At 39.9% G+C, this 14,947-nt stretch overlaps 2 protein-coding genes across 8 annotated transcripts in view; one reads left to right on the plus strand and one right to left on the minus strand.

Moving 5' to 3' along the window:
* The window catches only part of LRP2BP (LRP2 binding protein), a 40,448-nt gene extending 29,136 nt beyond the window's left edge, over window positions 1-11,312 (minus strand). Inside the window, exons 1-3 of one of the 6 annotated variants that reach the window (XM_027077123.2) lie at window positions 10,997-11,312; window positions 8,653-8,760; window positions 971-1,081 (exon numbers count right to left, since the gene is read on the minus strand). In XM_027077123.2, coding sequence (XP_026932924.1) covers window positions 971-1,072 — 102 coding nt within the window. In that variant the 5' untranslated portion in view covers window positions 1,073-1,081; window positions 8,653-8,760; window positions 10,997-11,312. Of the gene's footprint in view, window positions 1-120; window positions 381-970; window positions 1,093-8,652; window positions 8,761-9,976; window positions 10,532-10,996 lie in introns of those variants that run through there. The other 5 variants (XM_027077124.2, XM_053216314.1, XM_027077127.2 and 2 more) reach the window with 5 other exon arrangements.
* On the plus strand, window positions 10,841-14,908 carry ANKRD37 (ankyrin repeat domain 37). 2 transcript variants are annotated; one of them, XM_015080380.3, is made up of 5 exons: window positions 10,841-11,094; window positions 11,303-11,455; window positions 13,567-13,658; window positions 14,187-14,408; window positions 14,656-14,908. In XM_015080380.3, coding segments are annotated over exons 1-5 (495 nt in total). In that variant the 5' UTR covers window positions 10,841-11,067; the 3' UTR covers window positions 14,657-14,908. The 2 variants fall into 2 exon arrangements, with proteins under 2 accessions (XP_014935866.1, XP_014935868.1); XM_015080382.3 differs by having other exon boundaries at window positions 10,847-11,094; window positions 14,205-14,408.
* Window positions 14,909-14,947: the final 39 nt, after the last annotated feature.

A 14,947-nucleotide genomic window follows, 5' to 3' on the forward strand; every position in this document is an offset into this window, starting at 1 on the left:
GCCACCAGTAGGAATTGGTGACACCTCCCATAGATACAGTTCTCGTGCGCTGGTACTTTGCCTTCTAACTGCAGCTCATGACACTTACTCATCTCGAATTAAAGCATGTGTCCTTTTTACCTGGGAATACACTTTATTTTAGCTGTGTTGTTCAGTTATATCTTCCCATCTGTACTGGACTGCCATGTTTTAAGATGGATCACAGTTGGATGGAAAATCGCAGCCTTCATATAAAATGTAGAGGCCACGTCATTTGGGATGAAGGAGTCCAGGTTGGCCTAGGCTGAGGGTGGTGAGACAGCAAACTCTGTTGTTGCTATGCTTTTTTGTTTACTCCTTGGCGTTCTGTTACAGCTGACTTTTCACCAATCAGGAACAAGCTTCCAGGAAAGGTTCCCGATTGGTGGTGAAGAGAAGAATTCAGGAGACCTTTAGTGTGATTGGAAAGCTACATTTATGCTATTATGTGAAACTATTTTGGAAAATAAATTGCTTCATTTATGAAAATGAAGTGCAGAAAAGGGGCATAATTCAGCATAGTAGGAAGAAAAAAATCACAGCAGTATCTTTGTTATTTTGGAAGAGGCATTGAATCATTTGAAAAGTCAACTTCCTCATCTGTGGTTTGGACTATAAGCAGTTTCAACTAGAGGAGTTCCAAGTGCCTGTTGCTAGATATATAACATTTTTTGATTATCTGATTCCAAAAATCTTATGTTGACATTAGTGAATATGAAAGTTTCCAATGAGCTTTGGGGTGAAACAATAATAGGTAGAGTAATTAGAAGAAAGCCAATCCAAATAGGATGATGTAGATAGCATTATCAATTTACAGAAAAACTGGTTATAGAAGTTTTATTTTACTGAAGTCATTAAACCTATGTGCTACTGTATCCAAAAAGGCTAAGAAAAAACTTGGCATGTTCAGGAAGGCCACTGTACAGAAATGAAGCAAATCAGAAAACAATACCTTACCTCCTTTGAACTCACGATGCTCTCTGTGGCTCCAATACTGCACAAGGTTTTTGTTGCTGTGGCTTGAAAGAAGAGTCAGAGAGGGTCTAGAAAACATAAGCAAAGACTGAACTCTTAAACACCAGCTATTGTTCTTTGTTCTGAGTGCGTTACAGGCACCAACTCCTACAAAACTTTATGACCTAGGAGCTATTATGAGGCCCATTTAACACAAGAGGACACTGAGGAGGGTAAGTAACTTGCCAAAGGTCACAGGGCTAGGAGGTGGGACAATTGGGACACCCCAGGACCTCTGTGCCTCATCATTACTCTATACTGTTCTCCAAAAACTGGGACTAACATGATTTTTTTAAATGGCAGGACTCCTGTAAGAGGATACCCCCCCAAATTTAGTACTAAATTTTTAGTTTTAGAAAATGTGATATGAGAAGATTTTCAAAAGGAAAGTATGAGTTTCTGTCAAATCTTGGGATTAGATATAAAATCATTTGAAACTTGACAACTGTTTGCATGACATGCTGTGAATTTAGAAAATTCTCTAATTGGTGATCTGAAAGAAGTCCACAGTTTTAAAGGAAGGGCTGGTGTAGCGGATGCTGACGGTGCCCTTCCCAGATCCTCTTTACTGGCACCCCGTCTCTAGCAGCTGTGAGTGTTAATTGGAAATAATTCCCAGCTGTTCCTTCTTTCTTTGTCCCCCTGCCAATCATGAGTCCCCTCACTCCTGGACACTTTGCTCCTTCTTTCTTGGAGACAGACCACTGGCCTGAGCACTTGGAAGGCCAGCTCCTGTTGAGACACAGGCTGCCATGAGTCTTGAGCACTCTGGCACATCCTTGCTGGGTACGTCAAGAGCACGACTGTAAAAGCCATGACTGCTTTTTAGATGGGCCATTTCTCAGGGTTGTTTGCAGAGCGTAACCTTGAGAGCTAAGGCGAGATCTCCCCACAGACAAAAAACAGGCTTACTTTTATAAAAAGTACTGAATCCCTCCTCTCTCCTCCCTCCTCCAATGCTTAGTTCCCCTCTCTTTCAAGGCAGCCTACTGAATTACAGGCATCCATCATGGGTCCTTTGTATCACCTCTGTGGGATTAGGGGTCATGGGGAACCCACCTCAGCATCGTGCTGACACTCTGGCTCTTGCTTTTGCCAGGAGTGATAAAGTCATTTATCTCTGACCCGGGAGTCTTGTGTGTTCTGCCAACATCCATGAAACAGGCTAGCTTGTTAGTTGTAAGTAGGGTATAATCCTCAGGCCCTGCACAGTTCTTGGTACCCCTTCGCCTCAAGGTGAGATGAACTCAGAAGTGTGATATGTTCTCTCTGAGATCAGAATGAAGCTAGTTGCTATCCGAGCCCACATTCCTACTTAGCATTTCCTCCTCGCCAGATTGTAGTGCTTTCACTTCCTCTTCCTGAGAGCACCCCTCAGCCCATCACTTGAATAAAAAACCCCAGCTCAGACTATGCTTCTAGGGAACCTGACCTCATACAACAGAGGAGTATGGAGGAAGAGGTATTTTATTTCTTTCTAAAATTGTCATAATAAAGGATAACTTCCCTTCCAATGAAACGTTAGACACACTACTATGCCTAGTATGTATGGTGTAGTATGTGAATTTTTGGATAAAATAATGTATCATTGGTAAGAGGACTAAAATTAGCCTAATGATGAATAACTGATTATTCTGGATGCTGGGTGACAGGAAGGAAAGAAAGATTTGAGAGCAGGGTAGGTCTACAGAGACTGGAGAGGTTAAGTTCCAGCTACTTCTGTAACAGCAGAGTCATGCCAAATAGAACTGCAGGACAGAGCTGTCTCCTGAGGACTAGATGAAGTGAAATGACTATTTCTTTAAGATCCAGGCAGGTTGGGGCTCTTCTGTGGTTATGCAGAGATTCGAATCAGAATGGAAATAAAAAGAAATGATAAGCTTGAAAAATCAGGGAAAAGAGACAAGTGTTTAGAACAGACTAGATTGCAGTAACTAAAAAGAGGTACTACAAGTGAGAAATCATTAAGTAGGGCTTAATTATAATGCCAAAAGACTTCTATTTTTTTAAAAAATTAAAAAAGAAAAACTGAAAATTTGGAGATAAAAGAACTAGTGGATAGATGTGTAAAGAATGAAAAACAGTACAATTAACATCCATTGGCTGCCATTTAATCTTTAAAAGGTACATTACTTGCAAGGCTCCTGTATGTTCCTCCTCTTTAGACTCCTCCTTCTTCCCTGCTTCCCCCCACCCTACTCAAACACCCCCCCCATTCTCCCCATAAGCTCCTTTTCCGTGTTTCTTGACCATTCATATTTCTCTTCTGTTAAGTTTCTGCCCTTGTGCTGTTTGTCTTAATGATTTGTAGTTCTTCATACCTCAGACGTGTCTCTTATAAATAGGATACATTTAGATTTGTTGATTCTTTTTTATACCCAGGCTGATACTCTTTGATTATTACTGGTACATTTAGTTCTTTTACAATTATTTTAATCACTATTGAGTTGGAATTACTTTGTACTTTTCAGTTCATCTGCCTTATTCATGCTTCATTTTCTCTTTTGTTGCCTTCTGTTGGATTTATTGAATTGACTAGGTATTTATTTTGCTTTGGAAATGTTGAACTTCCTGAGCCTTGGGTTGGGGTCTTTCAATACTTCTAAAAAATTCTCAGATATAGTGCATTTGTGTTAGTTTCAGTTTCCTAGAGCTGCTGTAACAAATTACCACAAACTTTGCGGCTTAAAACAACAAACATTAATTCTTTCATAGTTCTGAAGGCTGGAAGTCAAAAATCGATGTGCTCTCAGGGCCATGGTCTCTCTGGTTCTAGGAAAGAAACCATCCCAGATTTCCTTCCTAGCTGCTGGTGGTTGCTGGCAATCTAGCTGCTCCAACAAGGTCCAAACAGTCCATTTGGATTTTGGCAAAATCACATTCCATCCTTGGAGAATCTTGGGTTCTGTTGCACCAGGTAGCCCTTAAGATAGTACTTTTGCTTCTGTGTTGATCATACACTCAACCCAGTATACACATCTGGGTTGGCTTGATACTTCATTCATGTAAAAATGTGTATCTTTGCAACTCCTAAATAGCAATTCTCATCAGAGTATCCCTTCCTCTTTAAAATTTTTTTTAGGTAGGGGCGCCTGGGTGGTTTGGTCGGTTAAGCTTCCGACTTCGGCTCAGGTCATGATCTCGCGGTCTGTGAGTTCGAGCCCCGTGTCGGGCTCTGTGCTGACAGCTCAGAGCCTGGAGCCCATTTCAGATTCTGTGTCTCCCTCTATCTGACCCTCCCCCGTTCATGCTCTGTCTCTGTCTCAAAAATAAATAAACGTTAAAAAAATTTTTTTTTTAAATTTTTTTTAGGTAAAGATGTAAACCTTTGGGAATGTGATAAAATTGTCTAAAAATGGCTTGTAAGTTATTTATGGAATAGCAAAAGGTAATTTAAATGTAAAACTGCTGTGAAAATGAATTTAAGTATATTAAATAGTGTCTTTTATGGGTTATTCTTGTGTTCCTGTGTAGAAAAGAGTTCGCCTAGCTGGCATGAGGCTGCCATCTTTATTTGTTTGTTTGTTTATTATAATTTTTTTTAGTGTCTATTTATTTTGAGAGAGAAAGATCATGCAGGCAAGAGCAGGAGAAGGGCAGAGAGAGACAGAGGGCGGCGGGGGGGGGAATCCCAAGCAGGCTCCACACTATCAGTTCAGAGCCTGATGTGGGGCTCAAACTCACAAACCACAAGATCATGACCTGAGCTGAAATTGGGAGTTGGATGCATAACTGACTGAGCTACCCTGGCACCCCGAGGCTGCCTTCTTTAGAAAGGCATCCTGACAAGGTTGGTCCTTGGTTGGCATTTGGGAACTTGACACTAGAGTTGTCCCCCAGCTGACAAGACCAGTTTGCACGGTTTCTGTTGCTTATATAAAACAACGTGATGATGTATGGTGAATATGTTTTCCTTCTGGAATTCTGTAATTTTAGTATTTGGAGAGGATGCCTACATGACCAGCCTCCAATAAAAACATTGGGTCCTGAGTCTCTAATGGGCTTATTGAGGCAGAAACATTGCACGCACCATCCTGCATTATTCACTGCTGGAGAAAGGAACACATTGGTAAGTTTCTTCTTGGAAGTGGGTGATCCATAGGCCTGTGCATGGATTTCTCCAGACTCCATCTGTTTTTTTTTTTTCTTTGATGATCCAATGTATATTCTTTTCACTGTAATAAACTTGAGCCATGAGTACAACCATGTGCTAAGTCTTAGACTATGTATCTTAGATACACAGCATCTTAGACTAGGTTGTAAAAATGTGAGCCTACACATTTCATGGAACTCTTGGTCAAGTTTTAAAAATCTCTGTTATTTTTTGTTCTTAATTTAATTATTTTTGCTGATGTTTCTAATGAGCCTTTTTGAAACTTAATGGTTGGCTTAATCCAGTACTAAAATAATGAATAACTATCTTTAACTAAAGAACTTCAGGTCCAACACTGAAGTTCTTGTCATAATAGATAAATAGTTACTGGTGCCCATAAATAAGTGTTCTGGGCAAAAATGCAAAGGACTGTGTTTATTGTTATTGTTCCTTTCATTACTGTTGTCTCATACTCATTAAAAAAAAAACGGTAACGTTCATATATTAACTGGAAGCATAATCTGTACATATATGATGGAAACTTAGAAAAGAACATTATAATTATTACTGAAATCTCAAAAGACAATATTGAATCGGGTGGTAGTCTTCTGTTTTTTCTTTATTTTTTTCCTCCTTCTAGTTAGGTCTATTTGCTTATTTAAAATAAAAACCCAGTTAGAGCTTTTTCCATGCCCTTCCTTTTGGGTGTGGCAAATTTACATCATGCCCTGAAATGAGAGAAAAAAAAAAGTGTGGGAAAAGATAGGATGTCTTTCATTACCAGAGAAGCACTGAGTGGGAGAGCCTGGTAGCTTTTTCATTTTTCTGCAATTTACCATGCATTCTGTGAGTATATAAGCTACTCTTGGAATGACTGATTTTTAAAAAAATTTTGGTAATTATGTGGGATTCGAATGCCTCATCTGTCCTGTTCCTGCTTTGTGAAAACCTTTTTTGGCCAGTTAGAGCTACAAGGGCCTTTCCTGAGGGGATTCACTCAACATCCAGAGGCAAATGAATATAAATATTATTTAGTGACTGTATATTTATTTTCTGGATTTATAGAAGCTTATCCATATGAAGAGTTGATGCTATTATAGATACAGATAACACTCTGGAATGATTTATTTCCAGGGGTCAGGTAATAAAATATCTGAATAAATTTTTAGTGTATAAAAATGGCTTGTCACTCTCAAAGTGTGGTCACGGTTGAGACAAGAAACAGTTATAAGGTGAAATGACAAAAATCTGTAACAACCCAAATTTAAATTGACCTGCTGTCCTAATGACTATAAGGGTCACATCAAACAAGAAAATTGGATTAATCTTTTATAAAATAATCCTGAGCAGACCCACAAGGTTTCTTGTCCCCACCCTATGACTTAGACAATGTATAGGCAACAAATAATACCATCATCTCACACCTATTTCTCAACTCCATTGGGTAAGAGATCAGATTTCATGAAATCCTAAATATCAATATTGATCTAGGTAATTTCTGTGCTTAATGGCATTTACACAAGGAACTCTCAAAGTGTACTGGTAACTTAGTTTTAAAAAAAGACTAAGCATGAAATTTATATTATCATTTTTACCTGTATAAGATAACTGGATAATAAAAAATGATTTATTAGATGATTTGGGGAATGGTGTCAAAAGTTTGAAATTCAGTTGTTTTATTTAAAAAAATGCATATTATTGGAAGTGGGTAGAAAACAGAATATTAGATATACGCTTTGAGTGTATATTCGCTTAGAATTTATTTCAACATCATCTGCTACACTGTTATTTACTTGTTCTAATTATTTAATTAGTAAAATGAACATTTTATCTATATTTTTCTCCTCTTAGGAAAAAAGATTAATTTGGATAGGATGTTAACAAACTGTGACAAATCTGAGTTACTGTAAAAAATGAATTTCAACTTTCTACACTAGATAAATGATATGTCAAATATATCAAGTAGCCATGGAGCTATGGCCTACAGAAAGAAATAGAATGCATTCTGTTCAGCTACTCTCTTTATATTCCTTAAATGAAAGAAATAGGTTGTGCAATAAATGCTTGTATTGCATGCATTCATTGTGGTTGGTCAGTTGAACAAGAATCAGCATAAAATCAATAGAGTATACGAGCATACCACATACATTTTAACTTAAAACATTTTATATTTCCAATCTTTTCATGTAGGATCAGAAGCTTTTTCTTTAAGTAGAAATTGAATGTGAGAGTTTATACAGTTACCTTTCTTTCATAAACCAGATGCATGTGAATTCCATTTGATGTTTCTTTCAAATGGAGCAGGAGTTTAAAAATGCCCATGAAACGGCCTGAGCATAGAGCCATTTCTCCTCAGCTTTTACAGCTGATTTATCCTCACCTACTTTGAAAGCATTTTTCTTGAGATTTGATGATTTCGAAAGCATTTAGTTTTCTTACAAATTATAGCTCTCACCTCTCATTTCACTGGTTATATAATATTTAATTATACATTATAATAATCCTTATAGGTGTGGAAAAAATTCAAAGTGATATGAGCCCAAGTAACTGAACATTTAAGACAACAGCCTGGTAAAACTCCTAGTGATCAATGGGCAGTGTGTTTTGCAGAGGAACTGAAGGAACTAGGTAGTGATTGGTTGTGAAAATTTTGTGAGATTTTTTTTCTTTGTTTGACTAAAACTAGCTTCATAAGCTTTTAGATATCTTCTGTCATTACTGTATTTGGAAAGAGGGTTACTTAAAAGTGAAACTAACTATTTGAGTGAAAACTTCAATAGCTGTGGTCTACAGAAAGATGGTTTAAGTGGCCTCAAGTCTTCCTTTTTAAAATGAACTTCATATTTTTAGAATAATTTGAGATTTACAGAAAGTTGCAAAGGTAGTACAGAGAACTGTCCTGCTCAATTTTCCCTATCATTTTTGTTTTGGCCAAGTACTCTCAAAAATTTTTTTATTTGAATATAGCTGATGTTACATTAGTTTCAGGTGTACAACTTAGTGATTCAACCTTGCTATACATTTCACTGAATGAAAGAGTTGTTTTTCTATGGATTTTAATATCTATGGATATTCTCTAAGGACTTTCTTTTGCTTTAAAGAAGCCGATCTCAGTAACTTCAAATCTACCAACGATAACCAAAATTCTTTAAAATTTAGATATAAGAATGTGGGCTCTGGTGTCAAATGGCCTGAGTGAGTTCAGCTCTACCCCCTAATAATGATATGACCTTAGGTAAGGTATTGAACCTCTCCAAGCCTCCATTTCATTTCCTATAAAATGGAGAAGATACTAATACCTATCTGTATGAATCTTGGGGCACAGCAAGTCTCAATGCCAGTTTATTTTAATAAATTGGAATAGACGTTAGTGGTCATTTAATGTAATTCTTTTCCATCACTGCTGTATGTGTATCATATACTGCAAGGAGACTGAATTGCACATAGTTCTAGTAGCACTGGAAGATATTTTACACTCCTGAGAGATACTCTTTCCTTCATGGACTACCTAACAAACTCCTACTCACCTTTCAAGACTCAGTCCACATATCTTGCATTCATTCGGTCACTTCGTCATCATCCAACATTTTTTATAAACACTCACTCTAAATGGCATCCTCCTTCTGGAGACACATCTACCAGCAAAGTAAACATAAATAACATTAACACTGCTTGAAAGAGTGCCTGTTGAATATGCATCTCAGACCATCTTCCTCTTCAGAAAACTCATCCCACCTGCTACACGTTCAGAAATAACTCCAGCTGCTTGCTCATAAGATAGTATTTCTTCCCCAAATGTATTTCTTCGGTATATTTTTGTGCTCCACCAGCTTTGTTCGGTTTTTAGAAAGCTTTTAAGCTCGTTATTAACAGTGAGCCAGATACTTAGCTGAGACATCGTTTTTCTGAACCATATTGTGAGCAACGGACAAGTAGGAAGTGATTAAAGGGAGAAAAGCTTTAACAACTACTCACAAAATTCCCTTTCCTCGTGAAACTTACATACATAACAATAGTTAACAATAATTACCAGACTTAACACGTGCTGAATAGAATCTTGTTTTAAATAAAATGGATGTAATATGGAGGCGCATGCATCACACAGATATCCCACTGCATATGTTAACTGCAATATAATGTTTAGAACTCTAAGAACTCTGACAATACCTTACATCATTTAAGAATTCGTGAAAATGAATATCTGTGCAAACCTGAAGCTTAATTAAATGCTTTAAAAAAAGTGCTCACCTAATTGATAAACATGAATGGAAAAGGGAAATTGGCAGTAAGTTCATGTGTTCTCACATATCTCTAACATTCTTCAAATATCATAAAAATATTTTGAATAATTTCAGTATAAAAAATACAGAACACAAGCACTGTTCTAGGTGTTTGAACATAAGTATGTATGCACATTTATGTTCAGGTACGCATATGAACAAGAACGTGTAAAACTACCCTTGGGTCAGTGCCTAAGTATAATAAATTTACGACTGCAAAATTATTTTACGGCTCTAATTATGAAATAAAAAGGACTGTAACCAAAATTAGAACTACAAGGCCGCTCAAAGACTTGTCCTCTAAAAGCATAATAATAAACACAAACTCTTTATCAGCCCTACTCTCAAAGGAATCAGTAGGAAGGAAATCACTGAGCTTGAATTTTAAACTAGATTAATCTTGGGGGCGGGGGGGGGGGGGAAGGGTTTAGGAAAATATAGTCAAGAGATTACAGATGTGGCCGAAGGCTACAATTTGAAGTCAGGAAGTCTGTTTCCAAAGTTGCACAAAAAGGTATGACTCAAGCTGAACAGCATGAAGAGCTCCAGGAAAGCCCTTCTCCACCCCCACCCACTGAGCAGCTGGGAGGTCCTGCCTGCCCTGCCGCGGAGGAGCAGCCCCGTACATAGGTCACAAGCGTTCGTGGCCTGGGTCCCTTCGTCTGTCCTTGAACACTCCCCACAATGAGTGTTAGGGCTGACACGTGTCCTCGTCCCTTAAGCAAGCCCAAGGTTAATGGCCTGGGCACTCAACCTTTTCACAGGCGACAACCTCAGGGGCGTGCTTTAACCTTTCTCCAGGAGGGGACCTATGGCCACGGTTGGCTTATTTTACAGGATATCCCAGTATGGGCGTGGTGTCACAGAAAAGGTCCGGTTTGATAAATTATTTAATTTTGGGGGTGGTCGGGGCAGCCCTTGCTCTAAAACTAATCACTTTAGTTCACGTTAACCCTGCCGGCTCTCGCTTTCCGCCCTAAAAGTCCAGAGCGAGGGTGACAGGCGAGCGGGGGGAGGGGGGGAGGGGTCCGAATTTGAACGTGACGCCGAAAGAACTCTGATCCTTCCTCCGGAGCCAGAGGGCGGGGGACGCGGCGCCAGCACCAAGCACAGAGGCTTCCAAAGGCGGTGCTGCCGGCGTTCCCTCGTTTCCTGGTTACGTGCGTGCTAGCAGAAACGAAAACTGCCGCTTCTCCACAGGGACCAGAAGGCTGGGCACGCTAGTGTGAGACGTGTCAAGCCAAGCGCCCCCCATGGCCGCTGCCGGAGCCCAACCGCCAGGCGCCCTCTGCGGCGCACGCGCCTTGGGGCTCCGCGGGGGCCAGTGAGGGCCCCGCCCCGAGGTGGGCGTGCCTGGCGTCTCCCGGCTGGCCAATCGGCTGGCGAACCTGAGCCTTCCTCCCCGGCTAGCCTAGCGGTTGCACGTGCCAGTGTTTGCGTACGTGCGGCGGCCGCGGGGCTGGGAAAGGCCGGGCAGCTGCGGGTGAGGCGGCTGGGGCGCGGCCGGGGTTGGGGCGCGGCTGCGAGGGGCCGTCCCACTGGCCCGGGCAATCTAAATTCTCCCGCACTTGGGCTGGCTGTGCTCGCTTACCTGCCAGTCCGCAGCGCCTGCCCCGCCGCTCTGCTCTCCCAGGGCCTCCGGTCCTCTGCTTTAGGTGGAGAATGCTGTTGCTTGACTGCAACCCAGAGGTGAGACTCGGGCCCCTTTAATCCGGCAGGTTTACGCTTCCGGAAGTCCGTCTGCTCGGGAGCACTAGCGAGGGTGACTGACCACCGAGCGCTGTGGAGTCCAGCCTCTTCAGAATTAGATTTGGGGAGTGGGGGAAGAGTTTCAACCGCGGGGGAGCACGGGACTGGACAGAGGCAACAGGGGTGCTAGAGCTGTTTCTTCCCGCAGGTGGACAGTCTGAAACATCTGCTGGAGGCCGGGGCCTCGGTCAACGCACCCCCGGATCCTTGCGAGCAGTCGCCTGTCCATTTGGCCGCAGGTGGCGGCCTTGCTTGCTTTCTTCTGTGGCAGCTGCAGACTGGCGCTGACCTCAACCAACAGGTAGCTAGGTTACTGATTGTTGCTGTGTGCACTCTGCCCTCCACCCAAATCCACACAAACCCTTCTTGGACGCCAAAACGTCAAGTTGTTGCTGTTACAGGTCTATAGCAGCGAAGTCCAAAGGATAGAAAGTGAGACTCTTAAGTAATTTAAAATTTTCTAGTAGCCACATTAATGAAAGAAAATGAAACATGAAATTAATTTATAATGTAACTCAGCTTACCGAAAAATGATCATTTCAGTGTGTGATCGGTATATAACATTACTTACAGATATTTTCCATTTTCTTTTCCTACATCTTTTCAGTCTGGCGTGTGTTTTACATTTACAGCACATTTCAGTTCAGACTAACCACATTGCAAGTGCGCATATTGGACAGCATACATAGGGCTACAGTTTATTTCAAAAGGAACGGTTGCTGCGTTGCCAAATTAAAAGTTTCAGTGTAGTAATTATTGAAGTAACAATTGTGAGGCAAACTCAACCATTACAGTTTCCTATAGAACTTTCTTACGGTAGCCTGCATCTTCCATTGAATATTAAAGTATGGTGAATTTAAATTGTACTTTTTTTTTTTTTGCCTCTGTAAAACTCTACCTTGCTTTTGTTCACCTAAATTGGAATGTATGTAGCTGTGGCTGCACGTATTTGTATTTATTTATTTATTTTTTTGTTATTTTTAAATTTTTTAAAAAATTTACATCCAGGTTAGCATATAGTGCAACAGTGATTTCATTAGATTCCTTAACGCCCCTTACCCATTTAGCCCATCCCCCCTCCCACAACTCCTCCAGTAAACCTGTTTGTTCTCCATATTTAAGAGTCTCTTATGTTTTGTCCCCATCCCTGCTTTTATACTATTTTGGCTTCCCTTCCCTTGTGTTCATCCGTTTTGTCTCTTAAAGTCCTCATATGAGTGAAGTCCTATATTTGTCTTTCTCTGACTAATTTCACTTAGCATAATTTCCATCCACATAGTTGCAAATGTCAAGATTTCATTCTTTTTGATTTCTGAGTAATAAGCCATTGTATATATATACCACATTTTCTTTATCCATTTATCCATCGATGGACATTTGGGCTCTTTCCATACCTTGGCTCTTGTCGATAGTGCTGCTATAAACATGGGGGTGCATGTGTCCCTTCGAAACATCACACCTGTATCCCTTGGATAAATGCCTAGTAGTGCAATTGCTGGGTCGTAGGCTAGTTCTATTTTTAGTTTTTTGAGGAACCTCCACACTGTTTTCCAGAGTGGCTGCACCAGCTTGCATTCCCACCAACAATGCAAGAGATCCTTTCTCTGCATCCTCGCCAACATCTGTTGCCTGAGTTGTTGATGTTAGCCATTCTGACAGGTGTGAGGCAGTCTCTCATTGTGGTTTTGATTTGTATTTCCCTGATGATGAGTGATGTTGAGCATCTTTTTCATGTCTGTTAGTCCTCTGGATGTCTTCTTTGGAGAAGTGTCTATTCATGTCTTTTGTCCATTTCTTCACTGGATTATTTGTTTTTTGGGTGTTGAGTTTGCTAAGTTCTTTATAGATTTTGGATACTAACCCTTTACCTGATATGTTGTTTGCAAATATCTTCTCCCATTCTGTCGGTTGCCTTTTAGTTTTGCTGATTGTTTCCTTTGCTGTGCGGAAGCTTTTTATTTAAAAAAATTTTTTAATGTTTTTCATTTATTTTTTAACAGCAAGAGAGAACATGAGTAGGGGAGGGGTAGAGAGAGGGGGAGACACAGAATCTGAAGCAGGCTCCAGGCTCTGAGCTGTCCGCACAGAGCCTGACGCAGGCCTTGAACTCACTGTTTGTGAGATCATGACCTGAGCCGAAGTCAGAGGCATAACAGACTGAGCCACCCAGGCGCCCCCAGAAGCTTATTTTGATGAGGTCCCAGTAGTTCATTTTTGCTGCACATGTTTTTATTAATGAAAACTTTGTATTTAATGAACACCAAGTGAAATTTATTTAAAAAAACTTGAATCAAAAAAATTCAGTACCATGTAGTTCTAACTGGCTTTCTTGAACAGTAATTAGATTTTACCTGCTAACTTCTACAGAGAGTGTTGTGGGGAGAGACTAAAATGTGCTGTCCTATCTTTAAGGATGTTTTTGGAGAAGCTCCACTACATAAGGCAGCAAAAGTTGGAAGTCTGGAATGCCTTAGCCTGCTTGTAGCCAGTGATGCCCAAATTGAGTAAGTATAAAATCAATGGCTTCAAATTTCAGAATTTTCTTGAACTAAGCTAATCAGACTCCTGAAGCTGAATTATGTGTGCTTTGATGCTTGCCTAATTGACAATGTGGAGTTATCAATCAAATGTTGACTTAAGCTATTAACGATACCTAATATTATCACATTTAAGTAAAACATGGATTCTTAGCAATGAGAGGTGCAATTCTTTCCCTCTCTTGTGGCAATATTACATTTTAGTTTGGGTTTGGGATAATCCCTTTTATACAAGTTCTCACTTGAGAGACCTCCTTTGAGTATTACTTGTTATATTGAGCTCGGAATATTCTTTCATTCACAATGGAATGTCCATTCTGTGCTGAACTCTGTGCTAGCCACTGAAGTTGCAGGAGTAAGGGAATATTGGAATTTCCCTAGGATTCCTTTACTTCTGTTCTGAAACCAACATTTGTATGAGCCCACATCTCCTGTGTAGAAAGACATATTTAAGAAAAAAAAGGCTGAATAATTGTCAATTTTTATGTAACTCAGTTTTTGTCTTAAATTCAGTTTATGTAATAAGAATGGGCAAACAGCTGAAGATCTAGCTTGGTCATGTGGATTTCTAGAATGTGCCAAGTTTCTCACAACAGTTAAATGTATGCAGTCAGTAAAATCAAGTGAGCCATCGGCTAGAGATCATTGTGTCCCAGGGCTTGGACAGAAACGAAGTTTTGGAAGTGCAGAAAATACAACTGGGAAAAGGAAGTGTTGGTAAGTAATTCAGTTCTGTTTTCTTCCTCCCTAGGAGATCTCTTATTTAGTACAGAATTTATTCTTTCATTTAAATATTGGCAGCCTAATTTCTAGTGTATCTTTTTATTTTCATTAACACATTTTAATACTGGTTTTAGTAACTGCTGCTAGATTCTAGAGGTCAGAAATTGTCCTGCATGATGGAAGGCTGGGGAGAAAACCTTTCTAAAAAAGTTTTTAATGTCACTGTGTTTTTTAACAACAGATTCATGCTGGTTCTGAAAAGGTTTGAAGAAAGCCTTCGCTCCGTGCAGGTCTATTGCTCAGCTACAAGCAATGGCTTTTGGCTCACCAGGTGTATCAAAACTCCTTCTAAGAAGGAGGAGAACTTTCTTCTAAGTGAAGATAGCATTTAAGAACACATGTTTTTACATGCCTATAATATTTTGGTTGTGCATGCTTTGTCTGTTAAATTATTAAAGAATGTTTAAAGAATAAACTGTTTTCTTTGTGTACAACTTGTGGAAAAAAATTGTAGTTTAATCCATCAACCTACA

This window comes from Acinonyx jubatus, chromosome B1 (assembly GCF_027475565.1).
Source record: "Acinonyx jubatus isolate Ajub_Pintada_27869175 chromosome B1, VMU_Ajub_asm_v1.0, whole genome shotgun sequence".
NCBI classification, from domain to species: domain Eukaryota; kingdom Metazoa; phylum Chordata; class Mammalia; order Carnivora; family Felidae; genus Acinonyx; species Acinonyx jubatus.